The 23078-nt window shown below is 42.9% G+C and overlaps 1 protein-coding gene across 3 annotated transcripts in view; it reads left to right on the forward strand.

The window, feature by feature from the left end:
• The first annotated feature begins 378 nt into the window (after positions 1-378).
• Positions 379-23078, forward strand: part of rhobtb1 (Rho related BTB domain containing 1) — a 40373-nt gene continuing 17673 nt past the window's right edge. Inside the window, exons 1-6 of one of the 3 annotated variants that reach the window (XM_060939588.1) lie at positions 379-590; positions 6492-6720; positions 10495-10598; positions 13877-14062; positions 14148-15106; positions 15281-15399. In XM_060939588.1, coding sequence (XP_060795571.1) covers positions 6541-6720; positions 10495-10598; positions 13877-14062; positions 14148-15106; positions 15281-15399 — 1548 coding nt within the window. In that variant the 5' untranslated portion in view covers positions 379-590; positions 6492-6540. Of the gene's footprint in view, positions 591-5448; positions 5532-6491; positions 6721-10494; positions 10599-13876; positions 14063-14147; positions 15107-15280; positions 15400-23078 lie in introns of those variants that run through there. The other 2 variants (XM_060939589.1, XM_060939587.1) reach the window with 2 other exon arrangements.

Consider the following 23078-nt stretch of genomic DNA (forward strand, 5'->3'; position numbering starts at 1 on the left):
GGGTTCTCTTTATCTACTTTTAGGACTTGTGTGAAAATCTGATGTTTTGGGTCATATTTATGCAGAAATATGGACAATTCTAAAGGGTTCACAAACTTTCAAGCACCACTGTAGACTAATGATGTAGAATGTTGTAGTAACATGGATAAAGCGCGTTGTTTTGCAGCCCGACCCTGCCGCTGCTCCTCAATGGAACGCAGCGCTCTGTTTGTTTTTTACTGAATGAAACCGTAACGCCTGCTATTAATAGCGCGCGGCTCTTTGACGTCACAGTGGGCGGGAGGGAGGGAGCGCTTGCGTCACTAAGGGGGCTGCGGCTGATTCTTTATTAGCGCTCGTGAATGGAGAGTCAGAGCGCGTGCAGGCTGCAGCCGAGCGCGAGACCCAGTGCAGCATAGTGAAGAGTGTGAGTGTTTATTTCCGGGAGGAGGAAGACTACAGTGAGCGGGGAAGGATCTCGCTCTGTTTGCACAGCTAGCACTCGGAGAGTTAATTCTGCAGAGGAAATAAAGCAAGGCGCAGGTCGCCTTCTTCTTCAAGTCCAGACAACAAGAAAAGCGCACAAACCCACGGACACAGTAGGCAGGTAGGTAGGTAGGTGGGTGGGGATTGGGGTGGGGTGCCTTTTTTTATGCGTGTGTGTGTGTGTACAATCCAGCCCTTGCACTTCCCTGTCCACTTACCCAGAGCATTTTTTAACATAGTTACTGGGAGACCATTTGGTCTCCTAGTCAATGCCAAACCAGCTTCACTGGGAGAGCAAATTTTAAACCAAGTTATGTCTTATCATTTGGTTCAATCATCTCATCTCATCATCTCTAGCCGCTTTATCCTGTTCTACAGGGTCGCAGGCAAGCTGGAGCCTATCCCAGCTGACTACGGGCGAAAGGCGGGGTACACCCTGGACAAGTCGCCAGGTCATCACAGGGCTGACACATAGACACAGACAACCATTCACACTCACATTCGCACCTACGGTCAATTTAGAGTCACCAGTTAACCTAACCTGCATGTCTTTGGACTGTGGGGGAGGAAACCCACGCGGACACAGGGAGAACATGCAAACTCCGCACAGAAAGGCCCTCGCCGGTTACGGGGCTCGAACCCGGACCTTCTTGCTGTGAGGCGACAGCGCTGACCACTACACCACCGTGCCACCCTCATCATCATTATCTCTAGCCGCTTTATCCTTCTACAGGGTCGCAGGCAAGCTGGAGCCTATCCCAGCTGACTACGGGCGAAAGGCAGGGTACACCCTGGACAAGTTGCCAGGTCATCACAGGGCTGACACATAGACACAGACAACCGTTCACACTCACATTCACACCTACGGTCAATTTAGAGTCACCAGTTAACCTAACCTGCATGTCTTTGGACTGTGGGGGAAACCGGAGCACCCGGAGGAAACCCACGCAGACACGGGGAGAACATGCAGACTCCGCACAGAAAGGCCTTCGCCGGCCACGGGGCTCGAACCCGGACCTTCTTGCTGTGAGGCGACAGCGCTGACCACTACACCACCGTGCCGCCTTATTTGGTTCAATCAGTTGCAATTAATTAACCAAGTACCATGTAAGTATACATTTAACAAGGAAAACGAAGATCTATGTTATAAGATATACACACAAGATCATGTTGGTTAAGAAAAAAATAAAATTTGGTTACTGAGATGGCTGTCAGAATCCGATGTCATTACTGTGTAACTCTTGAGTGTCTTTGACATCACATTTGTGCTTGGTAATTGCTCTTGATAGCTGTGTAGTCACTGTAGTGTGTTTGTCTGTATGGTGATTGGTGAACCATTTTGCATCACAGAATATGCCGCAGCCACATGGACTCTGGGGCCTGTGATTGTATTGCCCAGACCAGTTGGTCTCCTAGTGGAAAATCCTTAAAAAATGCTCTGCACTTACCTGTTCTTTATTTACACTAGTACTCCAGCACAAAGCCTACTTGGTTTGACGTCTTCTTTTGGTTTTCAGTCACGTGTCTGTTCTGGAGAAATAAACAATAGGTATTACTCTGCTCAGTTTTCCATCCATCCATTATCTGTAACCACTTATCCTGTCTTACAGGGTCGCAGGCAAGCTGGAGCCTATCCCAGCTGACTATGGATGAGAGGTGGGGTCCACCCTGGACAAGTCGCCAGGTCATCGCAGGGCTGACACATATTACCCCTTTTCCACCAAATCAGTTCCAGGGCTGGTTCGGGGCCGGTGCTGGTGCTGGTTCACAACTAATTCAACTTGCGAGCCAGCTGAGAACCAGTTTGCTTTTCCATAGCTCGGGGTGCTAAGCAGAGCCGCGTCATTACGTCGCTGCGTTTGTATAAACCTTGGCGCGACTATCGTAGCAACAACAACACGGAGAAGAAGCAGCAGCAGCAACAACAACAATAATAATGGATGACTTCGCGTTTGTACAGCTGCTGCTTCCCGTTGCTTAAAAATGGCGACCTTTCGCGGTCTTGCGATTGTTGTTGGTCTTAACAACTCCGCCCCCCCCCGCTGACGTAAGCGGTTCTTTCCTCTGGCCCAGCAGAGAGTTGGTGCTAGCCTGGAACCGGTTTTTCTGGCCCCAGAGCCAGTTCTTTGTCAGTGGAAACAGAAAACCCGGTTCCAAACTAAGCACTGGCCCCGAACCAGCCCTGGTGGAAAAGGGGCTATAGAGACACAAACAACCATTCACACTCACAGTCAATTTAGAGTCACCAGTTAACCTAACCTGCATGTCTTTGGACTGTGGGGGAAACCGGAGCACCCGGAGGAAACCCACGCAGACACGGGGAGAGAGAACATGCAAACTCTACACAGAAAGGCCCTCGCTGGCCGCTGGGCTCAAACTCAGAACCTTCTTGCTGTGAGGCGACAGTGCTAACCACTACACCACCGTGTTGCCCCGGTCAGTTTTCAATCTTCATATTAAGTTTACCCATAAGCAGGCATCACATGACTAATTGAAAGCTTACAGCACAATTCTCTTCTTGCTTATTTGTAGGTCAGTTCATGGAAACATCATCAATAGCTACCTCATGCATGCAAGCAGATCTAGAGATACTACTGTCAATGATTTTTCCAATCTGTTCATTTTTTTTAAAAGAACAGAGTGGACCTGGGGCAGCACAGTGGTGTAGTGGTTAGCACTGTCGCCTCACAGCAAGAAGATCCTGGGTTCGAGCCCAGTGGCCGGCGAGGGCCTTTCTGTGTAGAGTTTGCATGTTCTCTCTCGCCGTGTCTGCATGGGTTTCCTCCGGTTTCCCCCACAGTCCAAAGACATGCAGGTTAGGTTAATTGGTGGCTCTAAATTGACCGTAGGTGTGAGTGTGCATGGTTGTCCAGTCCTGTGATGACCTGGCGACTTGTCCAGGGTGTCTCAATGCCTTAACGTGAACTGTGTTGGAAAGACTTTGGTATTTTTGTTGCATCAGTGTTTATCATCATCATCAGCAGGTTTGTTTGTGCTGATCAATACATTTCACCATGAATTGATTACAAAGTCCATGGAAAGTGCAGGAGTTGTTCTATACGTGCTTACTGGACACTTTTTAACAGGTACACCTATATGCCTGGTCATCCATGTGACTTTTCCAGTCAGCTAATCATGTGGCAGCAGCACAATGTATAAAATTATACAAATACAGGTCAAGACCTTCAGTTAATGTTCACTTCAAACCGAACCATATAAAATCTCAGTGACTTTGATTTGGCCATGATTGTTTATGTTCAATGGATTTTTTTTTTGTGTGTTTTGCCATGATGCCATGTACTGTAACAAGGTTTCCAGGACCTCCATCCATTATCTGTATCCTGTGCCGGGTCACGGGCAAGCTGGAGCCTATCCCAGCTGACTACAGGTGAAAGGCGGGGTACACCCTGGACAAGTCGCCAGGTCATCACAGGGCTGACACATAGACACAGACAACCATTCACACTCACATTCACACCTACGCTCAATTTAGAGTCACCAGTTAACCTAACCTGCATGTCTTTGGACTGTGGGGGAAACCGGAGCACCCGGAGGAAACCCACGCGGACACGGGGAGAACATGCAAACTCCGCACAGAAAGGCCCTCGCCGGCCACGGGGCTCGAACCCGGACCTTCTTGCTGTGAGGCGCTAACCACTACACCACCGTGCCGCCCAGCTTCTACCCAAATTTGCATAATTACAATTATTAATGAAGATATAGAATAATTAAGCCCTAACGAGCAGTTTCCATACAGATTGCTTCTTCTCCCTCAATTCTTCTCCGATTTTGATTCTTTCTGGCATGAAGGTAGGGGCACCTAAGGTGCATATAACTTCGACCGAAATGTGCTTAATTACAATTATTAATGAAGTTATGGACTAATTACGGGCGGCACGGTGGCGTAGTGATTAGCGCTGTCGCCTCACAGCAAGAAGGTCCGGGTTCGAGCCCCGTGGCCGGCGAGGGTCTTTCTGTGCGGAGTTTGCATGTTCTCCCTGTGTCCGCGTGGGTTTCCTCGGGGTGCTCCGGTTTCCCCCACAGTCCAAAGACATGCAGGTTAGGTTAACTGGTGACTCTAAATTGACCGTAGGTGTGAATGTGAGTGTGATGGTTGTCTGTGTCTATGTGTCAGCCCTGTGATGACCTGGCGACTTGTCCAGGGTGTACCCCGCCTTTCGCCCGTAGTCAGCTGGGATAGGCTCCAGCTTGCCTGCGACCCTGTAGAACAGGATAAAGCGGCTACAGATAATGAGATGAGAATGAGATGAACTAATTACGCCTTAATGAGTAGTTCAACAAAAATCACTTCTTCTCGGTCAATTCCTCACCATTTTGGATTCTTTCTGGCAAATAGGTCGGTATTCCTACGGCGTATATAGCTTCTATATATAGCTTGTATATAACGTATATAGCTTGCAACATTTATTGCGCAAGGTGACCCCCTTTAGATCGTTCCTTCTGGACTAGACGGGGCTAGAATGAGCTACGCCGTCATTAATGGTCTCAAATGCATTAAGAAGCCAACTTGGTTAGATGTGTATGTATATGTCTGACACTGATGGATTTCATCTGAAATCTAAAAACGATGGTCTAAACATGGATCGTAAGGTTTTGCACAAACTTTTGGGGTCCATGGCAGCTCGAGTGCACACTGTCATGGGGACAGAACAAATACTAAGAAACTCTGAAATATTTCAAAGATTCTACTCCTCATTCAAGTTGTTGTCAATAGTATAATCCATCCATCCGTTATCCATAACCGCTTATCCTGTGCAGGGTCATGGGCAAACTGGAGCCTATCCCAGCTGACTATGGGTGAGAGGCAGGGTGCACCCTGGACAAGTCACCAGATCATCGCAGGGCTGATACACAGAGACAAACAACCATTCACACCTACAGTCAATTTAGAGCCACCAATTAGCCTAACCTACATGTCTTTGGACTGTAGGGGAAACCAGAGCACCCGGAAGAAACCCACGCAGACACGGCGAGAACATGCAAACCCCACACAGAAAGGCCCTCGTCGGCCACGGGGCTCGAACCCAGAACCTTCTTGCTGTGAGGTGACAGTGTTAACCATTACACCACCGTGCCGCCCCAATAGTATAATTTGTCATGAAAATTGTTGTATTAAATGAGAAAAAAATGCATATTAGAAGCATTTTCCCTGGCGCTCTCAGATATTTCACTGTATATGAAATTAAATGAAAGGATTCTTTGACCGTCTCTGGGAAATGAAGTAGTACTAACTTGGATGTAATACATAACCTAATAATTTAATACATGTTGGCAGTATTGAAAGTATTGTGGAGAACATGTACACAGAGACCAATAGGTTGCCCAAGCAACATATCTTATCTTATACATAATACCCATAATGCACTTTACTCTGTTTTTTTGGAATGGCTAATGTGATTATCATAAATAATGCTGTGTCATGCTGTATAATCAGATAAAAAAATATCTCACTTATAGTGATGTCATGATTAATGACTGGAAAATGATAATCTCATAAGAAGGTTATTTTGATGAACTATATAACTGTTAAATGCCAAGCGATACTTACTCTGTAATTATTCTTATGAAAATCTTAATGTGTAAACTAGTATACGTGAGACATTTTAAGAGCTGGGAGGAAAATCCATCATTCTAATGGTAACCCATTTAAAAACCCTGTTGGCTGGGTAATCTAATGATATATGAATTTAAATAAACCCCAGTCAGTGATAGGACATTTAAAAAAAAAAAAAAAAATCCCCATTAAATCCTTAATCTATAACAACCTCATAGTTTGTCATAGTTTGAATGTTAATATCCTCACGCTATAGAAAGACTAAGAGGGGACATTTTGAATTGTTCGGCTCAGCAGGAACAAGATACAGGGTGACTATTTTCGGTTGTGAAAACATAGTCCTGTATTACATTTTCAGTGACTCTAAGGGAAGGTCAGTGATCTTTGTGGCTCATGTACAGAAACCTGTGATTAGCTAGATACATTGTCTGTTCCCTGTGTGTTTCTGCAGTGTGGCTGAATATCAAATCCTTTCCACGTACAGGATACCGGGGTGCAGAATGGACTACGAAAGACCCAACGTAGAAACAATAAAGTGTGTTGTGGTGGGAGACAATGCTGTCGGGAAGACTCGCCTTATTTGTGCCCGAGCTTGTAACACCACTTTGACCCAATACCAGCTGCTGGCCACCCATGTCCCAACAGTCTGGGCTATTGATCAGTACCGAGTCTGCCAAGAGGTAAATCTCTTCTAACTTACATGATCATTCGACATATTAAACAAGAGTAAAATGAGGATTGAAGAACTTAACATAATATCCAGTACCAGTCAGAAGTTTGGACATGTCTTCTAATTAAACGTTTTTCTTTATTTTTATTGCGGCTACCGCCTAACCACTATGCAGGGATGAGAGTTTTCCGCTTTTCGGCGGATTTCCGCTTTTTCTGAGCGAAAATCGATATTATGCCAAATCCGTTGAGATGTTTTTTTCATTGAGGGGGGTTGGGGTATGTTCCTTCGTGATACTCAAGCGTACGACGATGTTACATGTTTACATTTTCGCCATCTTTAGTCTCGCCAAGTCTCGCGGTAGAATACGTGTTTTCTACAATGTAATTGGCCAAAACATCGCTGGCGAGCACATGATAGCCAATCATAACAGTTGTTACAAGAGTGTGGGAGAGAACAAAAGCCAATCATAACAGTTCTTACAAAAGTACCCGCATCGTTCTATTTTATTGAACCTTGCACATGTTCGTCGTCGCTGCGCTTCAAAAATACGTTTCTGTTTCGTATCGGCTTTTTTACTCAAAATGCCGAATACAATTGACAAGCGAGACGAAGCGAAGGTACGTGAAATCGATGCTGGTATAAAAAACAGAGAGAGGGCTGACAAGCTTTTGTCTTTGGCCAAAAAGCTGAAGAAGAAGTCGAAATGATTAAATGAAAATGAGAAGTGACTGAACTATAAATGTATAAAGTATACACAGACATTATCCCATAAACTTAGCATTCGTTTGATTTAATACATTGAACATGTATATGATGGTCAGTAAATCTGAATTAATGCTGACAGTTTTGAAAACTTAAATATTTCAAAAGACTTTGAAATCATATGCGACTAGTAAGGACATAGGGTGACTGACCTTTTCTCCCTAAGAAATGTTATTTAATATATGAACATTTTGATAATTAATAAAACTTGCGTTTAATGTGAATTTAGTTTGTCATTTTTGTTGATCATAAATTATAACCGTACCCTTGAATGTAGAATGTGATTTTATTTTGAATTCAAACAATACTCCTATTGATTTGAAACATATTTTCATGTAAATATATAAAAAAAGACAACAGATTTTTTATCTACTACAGCTCAGATTGCAGGAAAAGTGGTTTGTAAGGCCTTATTTTTCAAAATTTTCCTGGGGGGTATCCCTCCCAGACCCCCGGCTTCGGGCGCCATCTTGTTTTCTGCTTTTTTGGTGACCACCCACTCTCATCCCTGACTATGTCATTGTGCTGCAGGAGTGTAACAATCACGCACTGCGCATGAGCATACGCATAAGTATTACAATCACCAGAACGGCAAATCGTGATCTTGCGATATGAACAGTTGATCTCACGTTATCATCGTGTTGTAAGAATGTAAGAATGAGTGTAACAATAGCGCAATGCGTATGCGCATACGCACAAGTATTACAATCACCAGAACGGTGAATCGTGATCTAGCGATAAGAACAGTTGATCTCGCGTCATCAAAGGTACACAAGAACGAGTATAAGAATGTAAGTATGAGTGTAACAATAGCAAAACTTCATAACCAATCAGCACTTATCCTGATCAAGTTCGATTACCCGTTCTATTTCTTGATAAACTCTGGAACTAATCGGAACTAGAAACGAAATAAGAAAAACCTCGTTATAACTTCGTAGCATCGGAAGATAATCGGCAGATAAAAAGACAAATGAAATTCACCTCGTGGTTCACCAAGGCTACGGATTTGATATCAAGTAAGTGGCGTTTATTTTAAGAAAATTTACCTTTTGATTATCACAGCTTTTGTTTGGTTCTTCTGAAAGGTCAAATGAAAGGTTTTGTAATTTTTTTTGGCGGATATTTATTTAATTTTATTTTTTATTTTAGAGTCTTTACGCTTGTGAAACAAAATGTGCTCATTAGTACTAAATAATGCATCTCAGACAATTCATAACCAAGTGCTTTCTTACTATTTTGAAAATAGATCTCGTTCACAGCACTGTATTTTGAACAAAGCCCTGATGCTGCTCACAGCTTGGTGATGCTTGCAAGAGATGAGGCTAGTATAATTGATCAAATGTATATATGCTATATTTACTGTATGGACATTGTATCAGAAAACAATTTTATTTATAAGCAGTAGCCACATGTACCCATAGGGTACCTAGTAGGGCTGTAACGATACACCCAACTCACAATTCGATTCGTATCGCGATTTTTGACCCACGATTCGATACGCCCACGATTTTTAAAAAATTTTTTTTTAAAGTAGTAAATTTGACTTATTAACATTTACTTACTTACATTAACTATTTAATAACAAATAATTCAGACCACTGCAGAGAATGAGTAATATGTATGCAAAAATGAACAAATGTATATCCAAAGACTGTTTGATTTCTCAAAATAATACTGTTGAGCCGGAAGCTTTGTTTTTTTCGGTTCTGAAAAAGTCATTTTTCCAAATCGTGTAAATCCGTTAAGATTTTTTTTGGGGGGGGTGGCTCTCTCACTGTCTCACTCTCATAGGGCCAATGATTTTCTGTGATCGCGGAAAACAGATGGAAATTACGGAATTTTTATGGTGAAACATTGCTCGCGTGTCAAAATGTAACTGCCGCAGAAGGCTTCCGCCCAAGCAGACATGCCTTCAGTGTTGCCAGATATTGCTAACGTTTTCCACCCCAAAATATGTTCAAAACCAGCCAAAAAGCACCTAAACCCACCCAATCTGGCAACACTGCATGCCTTTCCGGTCAAGTGATTGTGATTGGCTTGTGGCACACCTAGCCAGCCAATGAGCTGCTTGTTTACAGATTCGCTCCCCGCGTCGCAACCAGAATGGCGACCGCTTAAAAGAAATGAATGCTCTGCCAGTGGCGAGTGTGGACGTTGCGTGACTCGCAGAAGATTGTCGCAGGTCGGCGAAAAAACGACTTACTAATAGATATAAAAAAATAAAAGTAATTTAAGTAAGTTTAAAATGTAATTTAAATAAAAAGTAAAGTATTCATAAATTGAAGTTTGGAAGCGCCTCTGTTTTTGGGCTGAGGAGAAGTTTGAAAGGGTGTACCGCGATTCTGCCTTCTTGTATCGCGATACGGATCGTGGCTCTGCGTATCGCGATTTCGATTTCGATACGCATATCGTTACAGCCCTAGTACCTAGTTTTAAGTAAGACGCTTCATGTCTTCAAGTAACGATGGATGTCGTTTCTCTTTACTTAGTTGAGCGGTTCTTGACATAAAATGGATTACTACAGTTGGGCTGTTCAAATGGGGCTATTTACTGTATGCTTACTATTTGATCCGAAACGCATTAAGAAGGCAAGAAATTGCACTAATTAACTTTTGACGAGACACACCTGTTAATTGAAAAGCATTCCAGGTGACTCCCTCATGAAGCTGGTTAAGATAATGCCAATAGTGTACAAAGCATCATCAGGGTAAACGCTGGCTACTTTGAAGGATCTAAAACATGAAACATATTTTTGAACACTTTTTTTTTTTTTTACCACATAATTCCATATATGTTCCATATGTTGTTTCATAGTTTTGATGTCCTCAGTATTGTTCTTCAATGTAGAAAAAAGTCAAAATACAGAAAAACCTATGAATGAGTAGGGGTGTACAAACTTTTGACTGGCACCGTAGATCATAAAATCTTTAAGAACATGATGAAAGCATTTTTGGATACATCTGAATGTTTTACCTGGGCAAAATCAGGCTGTGATTGTGATAAATGTGTTCGTCTGCAGGTATTAGAGCGGTCCAGAGATGTGGTGGATGATGTCAGTGTGTCCCTCAGGCTGTGGGACACCTTCGGAGACCACCACAAAGACAGACGCTTTGCCTACGGCAGGTAAGACGAGATCATTTTAACAATATGTAACCGTATCCGCAGCGTTCCTAAAAGAGACCAGACGAAAGCGGAAGTTAAATAAGATTTACTCTGGCCGCAACTATTGATCCCTCCGAGCTTCTGTGAAATTGTAGCAGCATCCTGCGATCAGATCCTTTTCGGGTTTTCTACAAACATCAGACTGAAATCTGAAACTTTTTGTGTAGAGACATAAACATGACATGCATCCAACGCGACCATTTATAGAGCTTTAATTTAACTCATATGGCTTCATGGTTTCTTTTTCATCACCTCCAGTGTTTTCATGTCTTTTTATTGTATTTGTTTTACATTTTCAAACCATTGTGATCATCGAATATTTTCATCTCGGTATGAGTTTGTATGAAACCTAGCACCTTGTATTGAATCCGCATTTACAACCTGTGAGGTCAATCATATGATCACTGATACACCCTCGATTTGACCCCAATTCTATTTCAAGTGAAATGGAGCTGAATTCTGAACATTGTAGTAGTAGAAGAAGTATTTGTCACGTGTACTCAAGCACAGCGAAATTCCTCCTCTGCATTTAACCCATCTGAAGCAGTGAACACATGCATGCATACACAAGTGAACACTTGCATACCCAGAGCAGCGGACTGCTATACTACAGCACCCAGGGAGCAGTTGGGGGTTAGATTCATTCACTCAACTCCCCTCATATTTTTCCTACCAGTCCTGGGAATCAAACCGGCGACCCTTTGGGCCCAAGACTGCTTCTCTAACCTTCAAGCCACGGCTGCCCCCATTCCCCATTGTGTACCTCCATCCATCCATCCATCCATCCATCCGTTATCTGTAGCCGCTTATCCTGTCCTACAAGGTCGCAGGCAAGCTGGAGCCTATCCCAGCTGACTATGGGCGAGAGGCGGGGTACACCTTGGACAAGTCGCCAGGTTATCGCAGGGCTGACACAGAGACAAACAACCATTCCATTGTGTACCTGTTATTTCAAATATTGTTATTTGGCAACCATTCACAAAGCATCCTATAAGAAATGAAATTGTGGTCTTATCTATGAAGGCTTCATAGTTGGTATATGAATACGCAATACAATGCATCATGTCAGTTTCTTTTTTTTTTTTTAATTTGGACAAATGGTATAAATTACTCAACAGTTGTCTTGACGACAACTGTAAAAAAAAATACACTTGCACTATTTAGGGGACAAGTGTTCTTTAGATATGTTCTAGCAAAGCTTTTGTGTTCTTTGCAAGTGTGTGGCAGATGGTGCTTGACGGTTTGAGCACATGCTGACTGGAGAGTCTTTTAGTCTTTCTTGCTTTTGACAGTTGCAAAGTAGGCTCGTAAGAAAACAGGACAACAGCAGTCACGCTGCTTGAAGTCTCTGTATGTTCCCTGAGAGCAAATTTGCTCCTTGATTTGGTGCATTTGTCAGCAAATCCACACCCATGTACACAGTGGCCTGGCCACACCATGCCGCGTTCCCTGTCCTTGGGCCAGTTGCCCTCTTGACAGAATTGCATTCTGTGGTGCCATATCTCCTCTCCCTGCTTTACTGGATCCTAAAAATAAAACAAAAGTGCTGAGGATATAAACCATAGAATCAGCCCTGGATGCATGAAGATAGAAGGGCAGCCTCTGGGTGATCACTGGACCTCAACGTCCTTTATCCTTATTTAGTAATTATGGGAGGAACTGTGGACTTTGAAGACGTACAGTATTTCTGGATGCTGACACATGAGTTGCCGTATATTTAGTTGGGGATCACCTTCCTCCGAATGCCCCATGTGTCTACCTGCGAAGAGAAGTGAATAGAGATGGAGCACCTTCTGAATGCTGATTGGTTCGGAGCTGAATTAGAAACAAGTAATGAGAAACTGTGCCGTAAACCAAAGGTCATTTTTTTAAAGTCTATACTGATTTTAAAAATATAAATATGGGTCATGGCAAATATGACCATGTATGTAATGCCCCACAGTGTGGGTTAGCTTTACCAGATGTATTGACCTGATCAAGCTGATATGCACTTGGATGGTCTCTGACCCTCATGCTATGTTCTTTATACTAAATGGTTCCAGAGTAGTGCATTGATTGTGGCCAACATTGCCACACTGCAGAGTTGATACGTTATCGGCTCTTCTTTGGCCAGAGAGGTCGTGCTTTCAGGAGGCCATTGACTTCCTGGAAAGGTTTTAACTCGGCAACTGTTATCTGAGCTGTGTAATATCCCATATATCAAGCATACCCATGGAGAGTTCATTCTCGTTCACTTCCTCTTTGACGTATAATAGTTTTTAGCAAGGTACATATAAAAAGAGTCAAAACAGCCCTGGATTAAGTGTCTTGTGCCAAGTTATCTGTTTCATAGTACTATAAAGGGCTATATATTTGCTCTCAATGACATATTTCATGATGAAAGGTGCAGGGTTTGAGTCACAGTTTTATGATAGACAATAAAGATTGTTTTGGTACAAATGAGGAGAAAACTAATAATATCACGGGATCTATTTTGTAAGGGCCATCTACTACTACAGAGCATTGCTCTCTGCCTGTTTTTGTTCATAGGGCACCTAGGACCTTAATGTGAGCCTGATCATAATCAAGACACTGTAAGTCTGCAAGTCCACTCGCTTCTTTATAACTTTCTGCATTTCCAGTTTGACTGTGTGGTGTGGTAGCTGCGTCCATCGCTTGCCCTGTCAGCGAGTACCGCGCAATTCCTTTGGTGGATGATGACGAAGGGGTGATCATACATTGTTCACTGTTCTTGTATGGTTGCTGGTGTTCCTCCTGTCAGCATAGACAGTGTACTAACCTCACGCCGAGAAGGTATGCCAGCCACGCGTCAGTATGTCTGCATGTCCTCCTCCTTGGTTTCCTTTTTCGTTTGTCATTTTGTTTCCCCATGTTTGAATTGGTCTTCATTGAAGCGGCCTGCAAAAAGCATTGCCGAAGTTGTTCATTGCTGCATAAGACAGACGTCTTCAAGGATGTGGGTGTCAACCAAAGGCAATCTTTTCACATCCTGTTAGAAGGTCATTGTCGAGCCTGCATCGAGCCTGGAGGCAGGTCCTTCCTCTGCATGCCAACCAAACGCTGCAGGACTATGGTGTTGCTACAGATGCCGCTTGGCTCCTGTCATGTACAGCATACTTTGCTGCACATTTGTTAGCATGCTGTGTCAAGTGATGTCTTGCCTTCTGTTAGTATGACAAAGTTTTATGGCTGACCAGTTGCTAGAGCTACTTTTTTTTATTTTATTTGTATACCCCAAGGTCTGACGTCGTGGTTCTCTGCTTTTCCATTGCCAATCCCAACTCCCTCCATCATGTGAAGACCATGTGGTACCTGGAGATCAAACACTTCTGCCCACGTACACCTGTTATTCTAGTAGGGTGTCAACTTGACCTACGCTATGCAGACTTGGAGGCTGTCAACCGGGCTAGACGGCCATTAGCAAGGTATTTGCTTATGTACTTATTCTTCAGAGTTTGACTGCAATTTTTTTGTTTTTTAACTTAATGAGTATCTCTTGTCTCAAAACAGGCCTATAAAACCAGGCGATATTTTGCCCCCAGAGAGAGGGTGGGAAGTCGCCAAGGAGTTGGGGATTCCATACTATGAGACAAGTGTCTTTGATCAGTTTGGCATTAAAGACATCTTTGACAATGCTATCCGAGCTGCTCTCATCTCCAGACGCCACCTTCAGTTCTGGAAGTCTCATCTACGGAAGGTCCAGAAGCCCCTCTTGCAGGCACCATTCCTCCCGCCAAAGGCCCCACCACCGCTAATCAAGATCCCAGACTGTCCACGGAACAACCAAGATGGCCCCAGGAGACTGCTGGAGAACCCCTTCTGTGCTGATGTCTTGTTCATTGTTCAAGAACACTTCAATGTGTTTGCCCACAAGATCTACCTATCTACCTCATCCTCCAAGTTCTATGACCTGTTCCAGATGGACATCTCCGAAGAGTCCCAGTGCATGGTTGCGACAGAACGTCACAGACGAGAGCACCTGATGCGAACCTTTAGCCTAGACACAGATGAAGCCATGGCTGTGGTGCCTAACCTCTCCCCTAGCTCCCTACGGGCTTCCAAAAGTGATGGGACTCTGAAGGTAATGAGCTTTGATGGCAAGCACCACCACAACAAGCTGTCCTTGGCATTTTGGTGCAAGGCCTTCCAGAGCATCCACAAAGAAAGCGTGGTTAACCCGGTAACAGGAAGAGCAGCTGTCATGACGGTGGTGAAGATGGATAACTCCTTCCAGCTGGGTCCCTTCAATGCAGTGCTGAGGTTCCTGTACACAGGAGAACTGAATGAAAGGGAAATAGACCTGATGAAGATTGCTCAGATTGCTGAGATCCTAGAGGTTTTTGACCTAAGAATGATGGTGGAGAATATCATGAACAAAGAAGGCTTTATGAATAAGGAAATCACAAAAGCATTTCATGTGAGAAAAGCCAACAGGATTAAGGAGTGTCTTGCCAAGAACAGCTTCACAGGTAAAAGACATGATTCCAATACAGATTATTTGCAGCAGTGAATAAAGAAATAGAATGATTACTATCCATGCTGCAACATTTTGCCTAATACGTAATTATGAATGATTATGAATTATATTAATCAGTAATTTTACAAGAGCTTTTGCTCATGGTCTTCTTTTGTCATTCTGGAAGATGTGGTGTTTAGTTTGGATGATGGCACCATCAATGCCCATAAGCCTTTGCTGATCTCCAGTTGTGACTGGATGGCTGCTCTCTTTGGAGGCTCATTCATAGAGAGTGCAAATAATGAGGTGAGTGTGAAAACTATGGTCAGTGCACTCCCAGCTATTTTCCTCCTTAAATTTTGTTCTTTGCTTTGTGTGGTTGGAAGAACGCGGACAAGTTTTCTTTCTAACAAATTTAACCAGGCATCATTTGGACACCTCTGAGTTTTCAGAGTATCCTGAACTTGAAGGCAGGTCTAGTTTTTATTTTTTTTTCCTGCTTGGTGCTGTGCTGGGTCAACATTACTTACCATTTTACAATTGGGACAGCATTATTTTAGGGATGGCACTGTCCTACTTACCCTGAGTAAATAGTCTGCATTTGAATTCGAGAAGTTCAAGTATGTACAGTGGTGCTTGAAAGTTTGTGAACCCTTTAGAATTTTCTATATTTCTGCATAAATATGGCCTAAAACATCATCAGATTTTCACACAAGTCCTAAAAGTAGATAAAGAGAACCCAGTTAAAAAAACGAGACAAAAATATTATACTTGGTCATTTATTTATTGAGGAAAATGATCCAATATTACATATCTGTGAGTGGCAAAAGTATGTGAACCTCTAGGATTAGCAGTTAATTTAAAGGTGAAATTAGAGTCAGATGTTTTCAATCAATGGGATGACAATCAGGTGTGAGTGGGCACCCTGTTTTATTTAAAGAACAGAAATCTATCAAAGTCTGATCTTCACAACACATGTTTGTGGAAGTGTATCATGGCACGAACAAAGGAGATTTCTGAGGACCTTAGAAAAAGCATTGTTGATGCTCATCAAGCTGAAAAATGCTACAAAACCATCTCTAAAGAGTTTGAACGCCAGCAATCCACAGTCAGACAGATTGTGTCCAAATGGAGGAAATTCAAGACCATTGTTACCCTCCCCAGGAGTGGCCGACCAACAAAGATCACTCCAAGAGCAAGGCGTGTACTAGTCGGCGAGGTCACAAAGGACCCCAGAGTAACTTCTAAGCAACTGAAGGCCTCTCTCACATTGGCTAATGCTACTGTTCATGAGTCCACCATCAGGAGAACACTGAACAACAATGGTGTGCATGGCAGGGCTGCAAGGAGAAAGCCACTGCTCTCCAAAAAGAACATTGCTGCTCATCTGCAGTTTGCTAAAGATCATGTGGACAAGCCAGAAGGCTATTGGAAAAATGTTTTGTGAACGGATGAGACTAAAATAGAACTTTTTGGTTTAAATGAGAAGCGTTATGTTTGGAGAAAGGAAAACACTGCATTCCAGCATGAGAACCTTATCCCATCTGTGAAACATGGTGGTGGTAATATCATGGTTTGGGCCTGTTTTGCTGCATCTGGGCCAGGACGGCTTGCCATCATTGATGGAACAATGAATTCTGAATTATACCAGCAAATTCTAAAGGAAAATGTCAGGACATCTGTCCATGAACTGAATCTCAAGAGAAGGTGGGTCATGCAGCAAGACAACGACCCTAAGCACACAAGTCGTTCTACCAAAGAATGGTTAAAGAAGGATAAAGTTAATGTTCTGGAATGGCCAAGTCAAAGTCCTGACCTTAATCCAATCGAAATGTTGTGGAAGGACCTGAAGCGAGCAGTTCATGTGAGGAAACCCATCAACACCCCAGAGTTGAAGCTGTTCTGTACAGAGGAATGGGCAAAAATTCCTCCAAGCTGGTCTGCAGGACTGATCAACAGTTACTGGAAACGTTTATGGCCCTTTTCCACTACCCTTTTTCAGCTCACTTCAGCCCGACACGGCTCGCGTTTCGACTACCAAAAACCAGCACGACTCGGCTCGCTTCAGCCCTGCTTAGCCCCTAAAACTCGCACCGTTTTGGAGTGGGGCTGAAGCGAGCCAAAGCGAGCCAAGTGAGGTTAGGGGCGTGAGCAGACACTTCCCTGTGCACTGATTGGTGAGGAGGCGTGTCCTCACATGCCCACACACGCCCCGCGAGCACGCTGGGATCTGTAAACACCGCAAACCCGGAAGGAGAATAATTACGAATTACGAGAATTTCTGAAGCCTTATGCGCCTCGCCTCATCTATACGCTCTTGCCAGTATCTGTCCGCGTAGTCGGTGACAACAAGCCACAGCACCAAGACCAGCAACACTAACGACTCCATGTCCTCCATGTTTATTGTTTACTGTTCGGGTCGTGAGACTACCGCTTAAAAGCTCACTGATGTCACTGTTTGCGCTGCTTAACGACATCACGTGACGTCCACCCACTTTCGCTAACTCCACCCAATGTGTCCACCCACTTCCAGCCAGCACGGTTCAGCGCGGTTGTAGTCGAAATGCAACTCCAACAGCCCCGCTCAGCCCGACTCAGCACGGCACGGCTCAGCCCGACTCAGCCGCGTTTGTAGTGGAAAAGCGGCATAAGTTGCAGTTATTGCTGCACAAGGGGGTCACACCAGATACTGAAAGCAAAGGTTCACATACTTTTGCCACTCACAGATATGTAATATTGGATCATTTTCCTCAATAAATAAATGACCAAGTATAATATTTTTGTCTCATTTGTTTAACTGGGTTCTCTTTATCTACTTTTAGGACTTGTGTGAAAATCTGATGATGTTTTAGGCCATATTTACAGTATGCAAAAATATAGAAAATTCTAAAGGGTTCATAAACTTTCAAGCACCACTGTATGTATAGTATGTACTCTCACCGGCCACTGTATTAGGAACACCTACGCACCTGCTATTTGATGCAGTTATCAGCCATTCCCTTGACAGCATAAAATCATGCAGATACAAATCAAGAGCTTCAGTTAATGTTCACTTCAAACATCAGAATGGGAAAAATTTTGATCTCTGAGACTTTCACTGTGGCATGGGTGTTGGTGCCAGATGGACTGGTTTGAGTATTTCAGAAACTGCTGCTCTTCTGGGGTTTTCACACACAGCAGTCTCTAGAGAATACACAAAATGGTGTGAAAAACAAATAACACTGAGTGAGTGACAGTTCTGTGGGTGGAAACAAACGCCTTGTTGATAAGAGAGGTCAGAGGAAAATGGCCAGATTGGCTTGAGCTGCTAGGAAGGATATGGTAACTCGTTTAATCACTCTTTACAACCGTGGCGAGCAGAAAAGCATCTCAACATGCAACAGCAAAATACCACAATGGTTTCCACACCTGCCAGCCAAGAACAGGACTCTTAGAATCAAGAACTAGACTGCATTTACGCCAAAAAAATGCAAAGTGTGCTTGCTTAGCTGTAGCAGAACAGCTATCATGCTAACTTATTAAGGCTAGCATGTTAACAGTTAGCATGCTAACAATTATCATGTTAACTGTTAGCATGTTAGCATGCTAAGGCTAATATGTTAACAGCTAACATGCTAAAAAATTACATGTTAACCATTAACATACTAAGACATTAATGCTAGCATGCTAACATGTTAAGGTTAACATGTTAACAGCTAGCATGCTAAGATTCTAACAAATGGCATGTTAACACGCTAAGGCTAATATGCTAACAGCAAACATGTCTCATCTCATCTCATTATCTCTAGCCGCTTTATCCTTCTACAGGGTCGCAGGCAAGCTGGAGCCTATCCCAGCTGACTATGGGCGAAAGGCGGGGTACACCCTGGACAAGTCGCCAGGTCATCACAGGGCTGACACATAGACACAGACAACCATTCACATTCACACCTACGGTCAATTTAGAGTCACCAGTTAACCTAACCTGCATGTCTTTGGACTGTGGGGGAAACCGGAGCACCCGGAGGAAACCCACACAGACATGGGGAGAACATGCAAACTCTGCACAGAAAGGCCCTCGTCGGCCGCTGGGCTCGAACCTGGACCTTCTCGCTGTGAGGCGACAGTGCTAACCACTACACCACTGTGCTTGCTTGCTTATTTATTTATTTATTTATTTATATGTTTCCTCTGAGACACTCTGTCTTTCAGCTTATAACGATGTGATACTGACAGTGTAAGATGTTTTATGGAAAAGTAATTGTCCAAACAAATAGTGGATTTGGTGTTTTTGTTGCATTTTGTTTTGGGTATATGTACAAGGTTTTGTAATAAGATTTCTTTTTTACACTTGTACTTTTGTACAAAGATTTCATAATATATTTTTCATTTCATTTTCACCAGCAGCTTGTGTGTTTTCGAAAGGGTCGATTGATTCCATGATATTTTTAGACTAGGTTCTCATACCAATGAAATATGATACCGTAACACCTCTAGTCTGAGGTCAGCCTGCCTTTGATTCCACTGAAATAGACAGTAGGGCATCTTATGAGCTCTGGTATTCATAGAGAGATTGTCATAGTGATCAATCACACTGGCATATATAGGAGAGATGAGCAATTCATTCATGAATAATTGGCCAACATTTATAAAAGCTCCTAATGTTTGGTGCCTAGTTGAATCTCTTTGGAAAACCGAAATAAAGAAATCCGAAGCAAAAATCCTACTTTAATTATTTTTAAACAGAATTATATGGGGTGTTTTGGTGCAAACTGGCATATAAGCTATCAAAATTGTATAATTTTGAAGGCTCTTGACCTAGTTTGCCTCATTTTATCCAGTACACCTCCACATGGGGTACTTTGTAGGTACAATGGTGCTTTAAAGTTTGTGAACCCTTTAGAATGTTCTATATTTCTGCGTAAATATGACCTAAAACATCATCAGATTTTCACACAAGTCCTAAAAGCAGATAAAGAGAACCCAGTTAAACAAATGAGACAAAAATATTATACTTGGTCATTTATTTATTGAGGAAAATGATCCAATATTACATATCTGTGAGTGGCAAAAGTATGTGATCCTCTAGGATTAGCAGTTAATTTGAAGGTGAAATTAGAGTCAGGTGTTTTCAATCAATGGGATGACAATCAGGTGTGAGTGGGCGCCCTGTTTTATTTAAAGAACAGGGATCTATCAAAGTCTGATCTTCACAACACACGTTTGTGGAAGTGTATCATGGCACGAACAAAGGAGATTTCTGAAGACCTCAGAAAAAGTGTTGTTGATGCTCATCAGGCGGAAAAGGTTACAAAACCATCTCTAAAGAGTTTGGACTCCACCAATCCACAGTCAGACAGACTGTGTACAAATGGAGGAAATTCAAGACCATTGTTACCCTCCCCAGGAGTGGTCGACCAACAAAGATCACTCCAAGAGCAAGGCGTGTAATAGTCGGCAAGGTCACAAAGGACCCCAGGGTAACTTCTAAGCAACTGAAGGCCTCTCTCACATTGGCTAATGTTAATGTTCATGAGTCCACCATCAGGAGAACACTGAACAACAATGGTGTGCATGGCAGGGTTGCAAGGAGAAAGCCACTGCTCTCCAAAAAGAACATTGCTGCTCGTCTGCAGTTTGCTAAAGATCACGTGGACAAGCCAGAAGGCTATTGGAAAAATGTTTTGTGGACGGATGAGACCAAAATACAACTTTTTGGTTTAAATGAGAAGTGTTATGTTTGGAGAAAGGAAAACACTGCCTTCCAGCATAAGAACCTTATCCCATCTGTGAAACATGGTGGTGGTAATATCATGGTTCGAGCCTGTTTTGCTGCATCTGGGCCAGGCCAGCTTGCCATCATTGATGGAACAATGAATTCTGAATTATACCAATGAATTCTAAAAGAAAATGTGAGGACATTTGTCCATAAACTGAATCTCAAGAGAAGGTGGGTCATGCAGCAAGACAATGACCCTAAGCACACAAGTCGTTCTACCAAAGAATGGTTAAAGAAGAATAAAGTTAATGTTCTGGAATGGCCAAGTCAAAGTCCTGACCTTAATCCAATTGAAATTTTGTGGAAGGACCTGAAGTGAGTAGTTCATGTGAGGAAACCCACCAACATCCCAGAGTTGAAGCTGTTCTGTACGGAGGAATGAGCTAAAATCCCTCCAAGCCGGTGTGCAGGACTGATCAACAGTTACTGCAAATGTTTAGTTGCAGTTATTGCTGCTCAAGGGGGTCACACCAGATACTGAAAGCAAAGGTTCACATACTTTTGCCACTCACAGATATTTAATTGGATCATTTTCCTCAGTAAATAAATGAGCAAGTATAATATTTTTGTCTCATTTGTTTAACTGGGTTTTCTTTATCTACTTTTAGGACTTCTGTGAAAATCTGATGATGTTTTAGGTCATACTTATGTAGAAATATAGAAAATTCTAAAGGGTTCACAAACTTTCAAGCACCAGTGTATAAAATTACTCACTGTTGCCCATCTGGGATAAGATTGCTATGTGCAGTTTGTGAGTCTCCCACAAACCCTCTGTGAGGAACCTCTACAGTACCACCACGAACCAACTGTTATTAGGGTTATAGACCAGTGGGTTATTACACACTGTGTACTTTTACTGACCACATTATTAGATGCACCTATGTTTTCATTCCACCTTGTGTAGGTTTACAATTATTGTATAGCTCATCTTTGTTGATGTGTAGTGTGTTAATCATTATCTACCCTTCATCTGTTTCGAGATGATCTTGATTTGGTTGGCAGATTGTTCTCAATCCATTAGTGACTTTGAGGTGCTTAAAATCTGTTTCACTGCTGTACTGAACAATCCAACATGCAAAGAGTGTTTGGTCAGAGGTGGTCCTGTATTGGTGGTCATGTAGGTGTAAGTGAACAGAGCACCAGTTAAAAAAAGAATTGGGGAGAGTAGATTGTATTAAAAATGCCAATTTTTTAATAATGAATAAGTATTTTTAACTTATGAAATCATGATTTCATATTGCATGCGTCATTGCATAAAATCAAGAAAGATATAATTATTTCAAGTAAACTTGTGCAAGTTTGGTGTTTTGTAAAGGAAGTAGTGTGGAAACAACATCCATCCATCATCTGTAACTGCTTATCCTGTACAGGGTCGCAGGCAAGCTGGAGCCCATCCCAGCTGACTATGGGCGAGAGGCAGGGTACACCCTGGATAAGCCGGCAAGTCATCACAGGGCTGACACGTAGAGACAAACAACAGTTCACACCTACAGCATTCACACCTATGGTTAATTTAGAGCCACCAATTAGCCTAACCTGCATGTCTTTGGACTGTGGGGGAAACCAGAGCACCCGGAGCAAACCCACGCAGACAAAGGGAGAACATGCAAACTCCACACAGAAAGGCCCCCATTGGCCACTTGCTGAACCCAGAACCTTCTTGCTGTGAGGCGACAGTGCTTACCACTACACCACCATGCTGCCCTGTGGGAACAACAGTTATATTTTATTTGAGTGAACTACACTGCAGATTTAGGTACAGAGATGGTCAAAAGTGCATCTGTGTAACCAGGAAATTCATTATAGTTTTAAAATGAAGTCTTGTTGAAGTTATCAGCTGTTCATCACAACTGCAGCCTTAAAGTTATCATGGCAATTGTAGTCCTAAGCCATTGGCGCAAAACTGTAAATGTCCAGAGCCATCTTCTAACTGTATCTTTAGACTGTCCATATGAGGCCATCCTCCACTGGAGTGAAGTGATGAGAACCTCAGCCAGAAGTAGAGCATTAGGGTGGATCAGGGACTGTACATATGAAGCCATCCTTGCAGGAGTTATGTGATGAGAACTTCAGCCAGAAGTAGAGCATTAGGGTGGCTCGGGGGCTGTACATACGAAACCATCCTTGGAGGAGTAAAGTGGTGAGAACGTCAGCCAGAAGTAGAGCATTAGGGTGGATCAGGGACTGTACATATGAAGCCATCCTTGCAGGAGTTATGTGATGAGAA

Source organism: Neoarius graeffei, chromosome 14 (assembly GCF_027579695.1).
Source record: "Neoarius graeffei isolate fNeoGra1 chromosome 14, fNeoGra1.pri, whole genome shotgun sequence".
In the NCBI taxonomy this organism is placed as follows: Eukaryota; Metazoa; Chordata; class Actinopteri; order Siluriformes; family Ariidae; genus Neoarius; species Neoarius graeffei.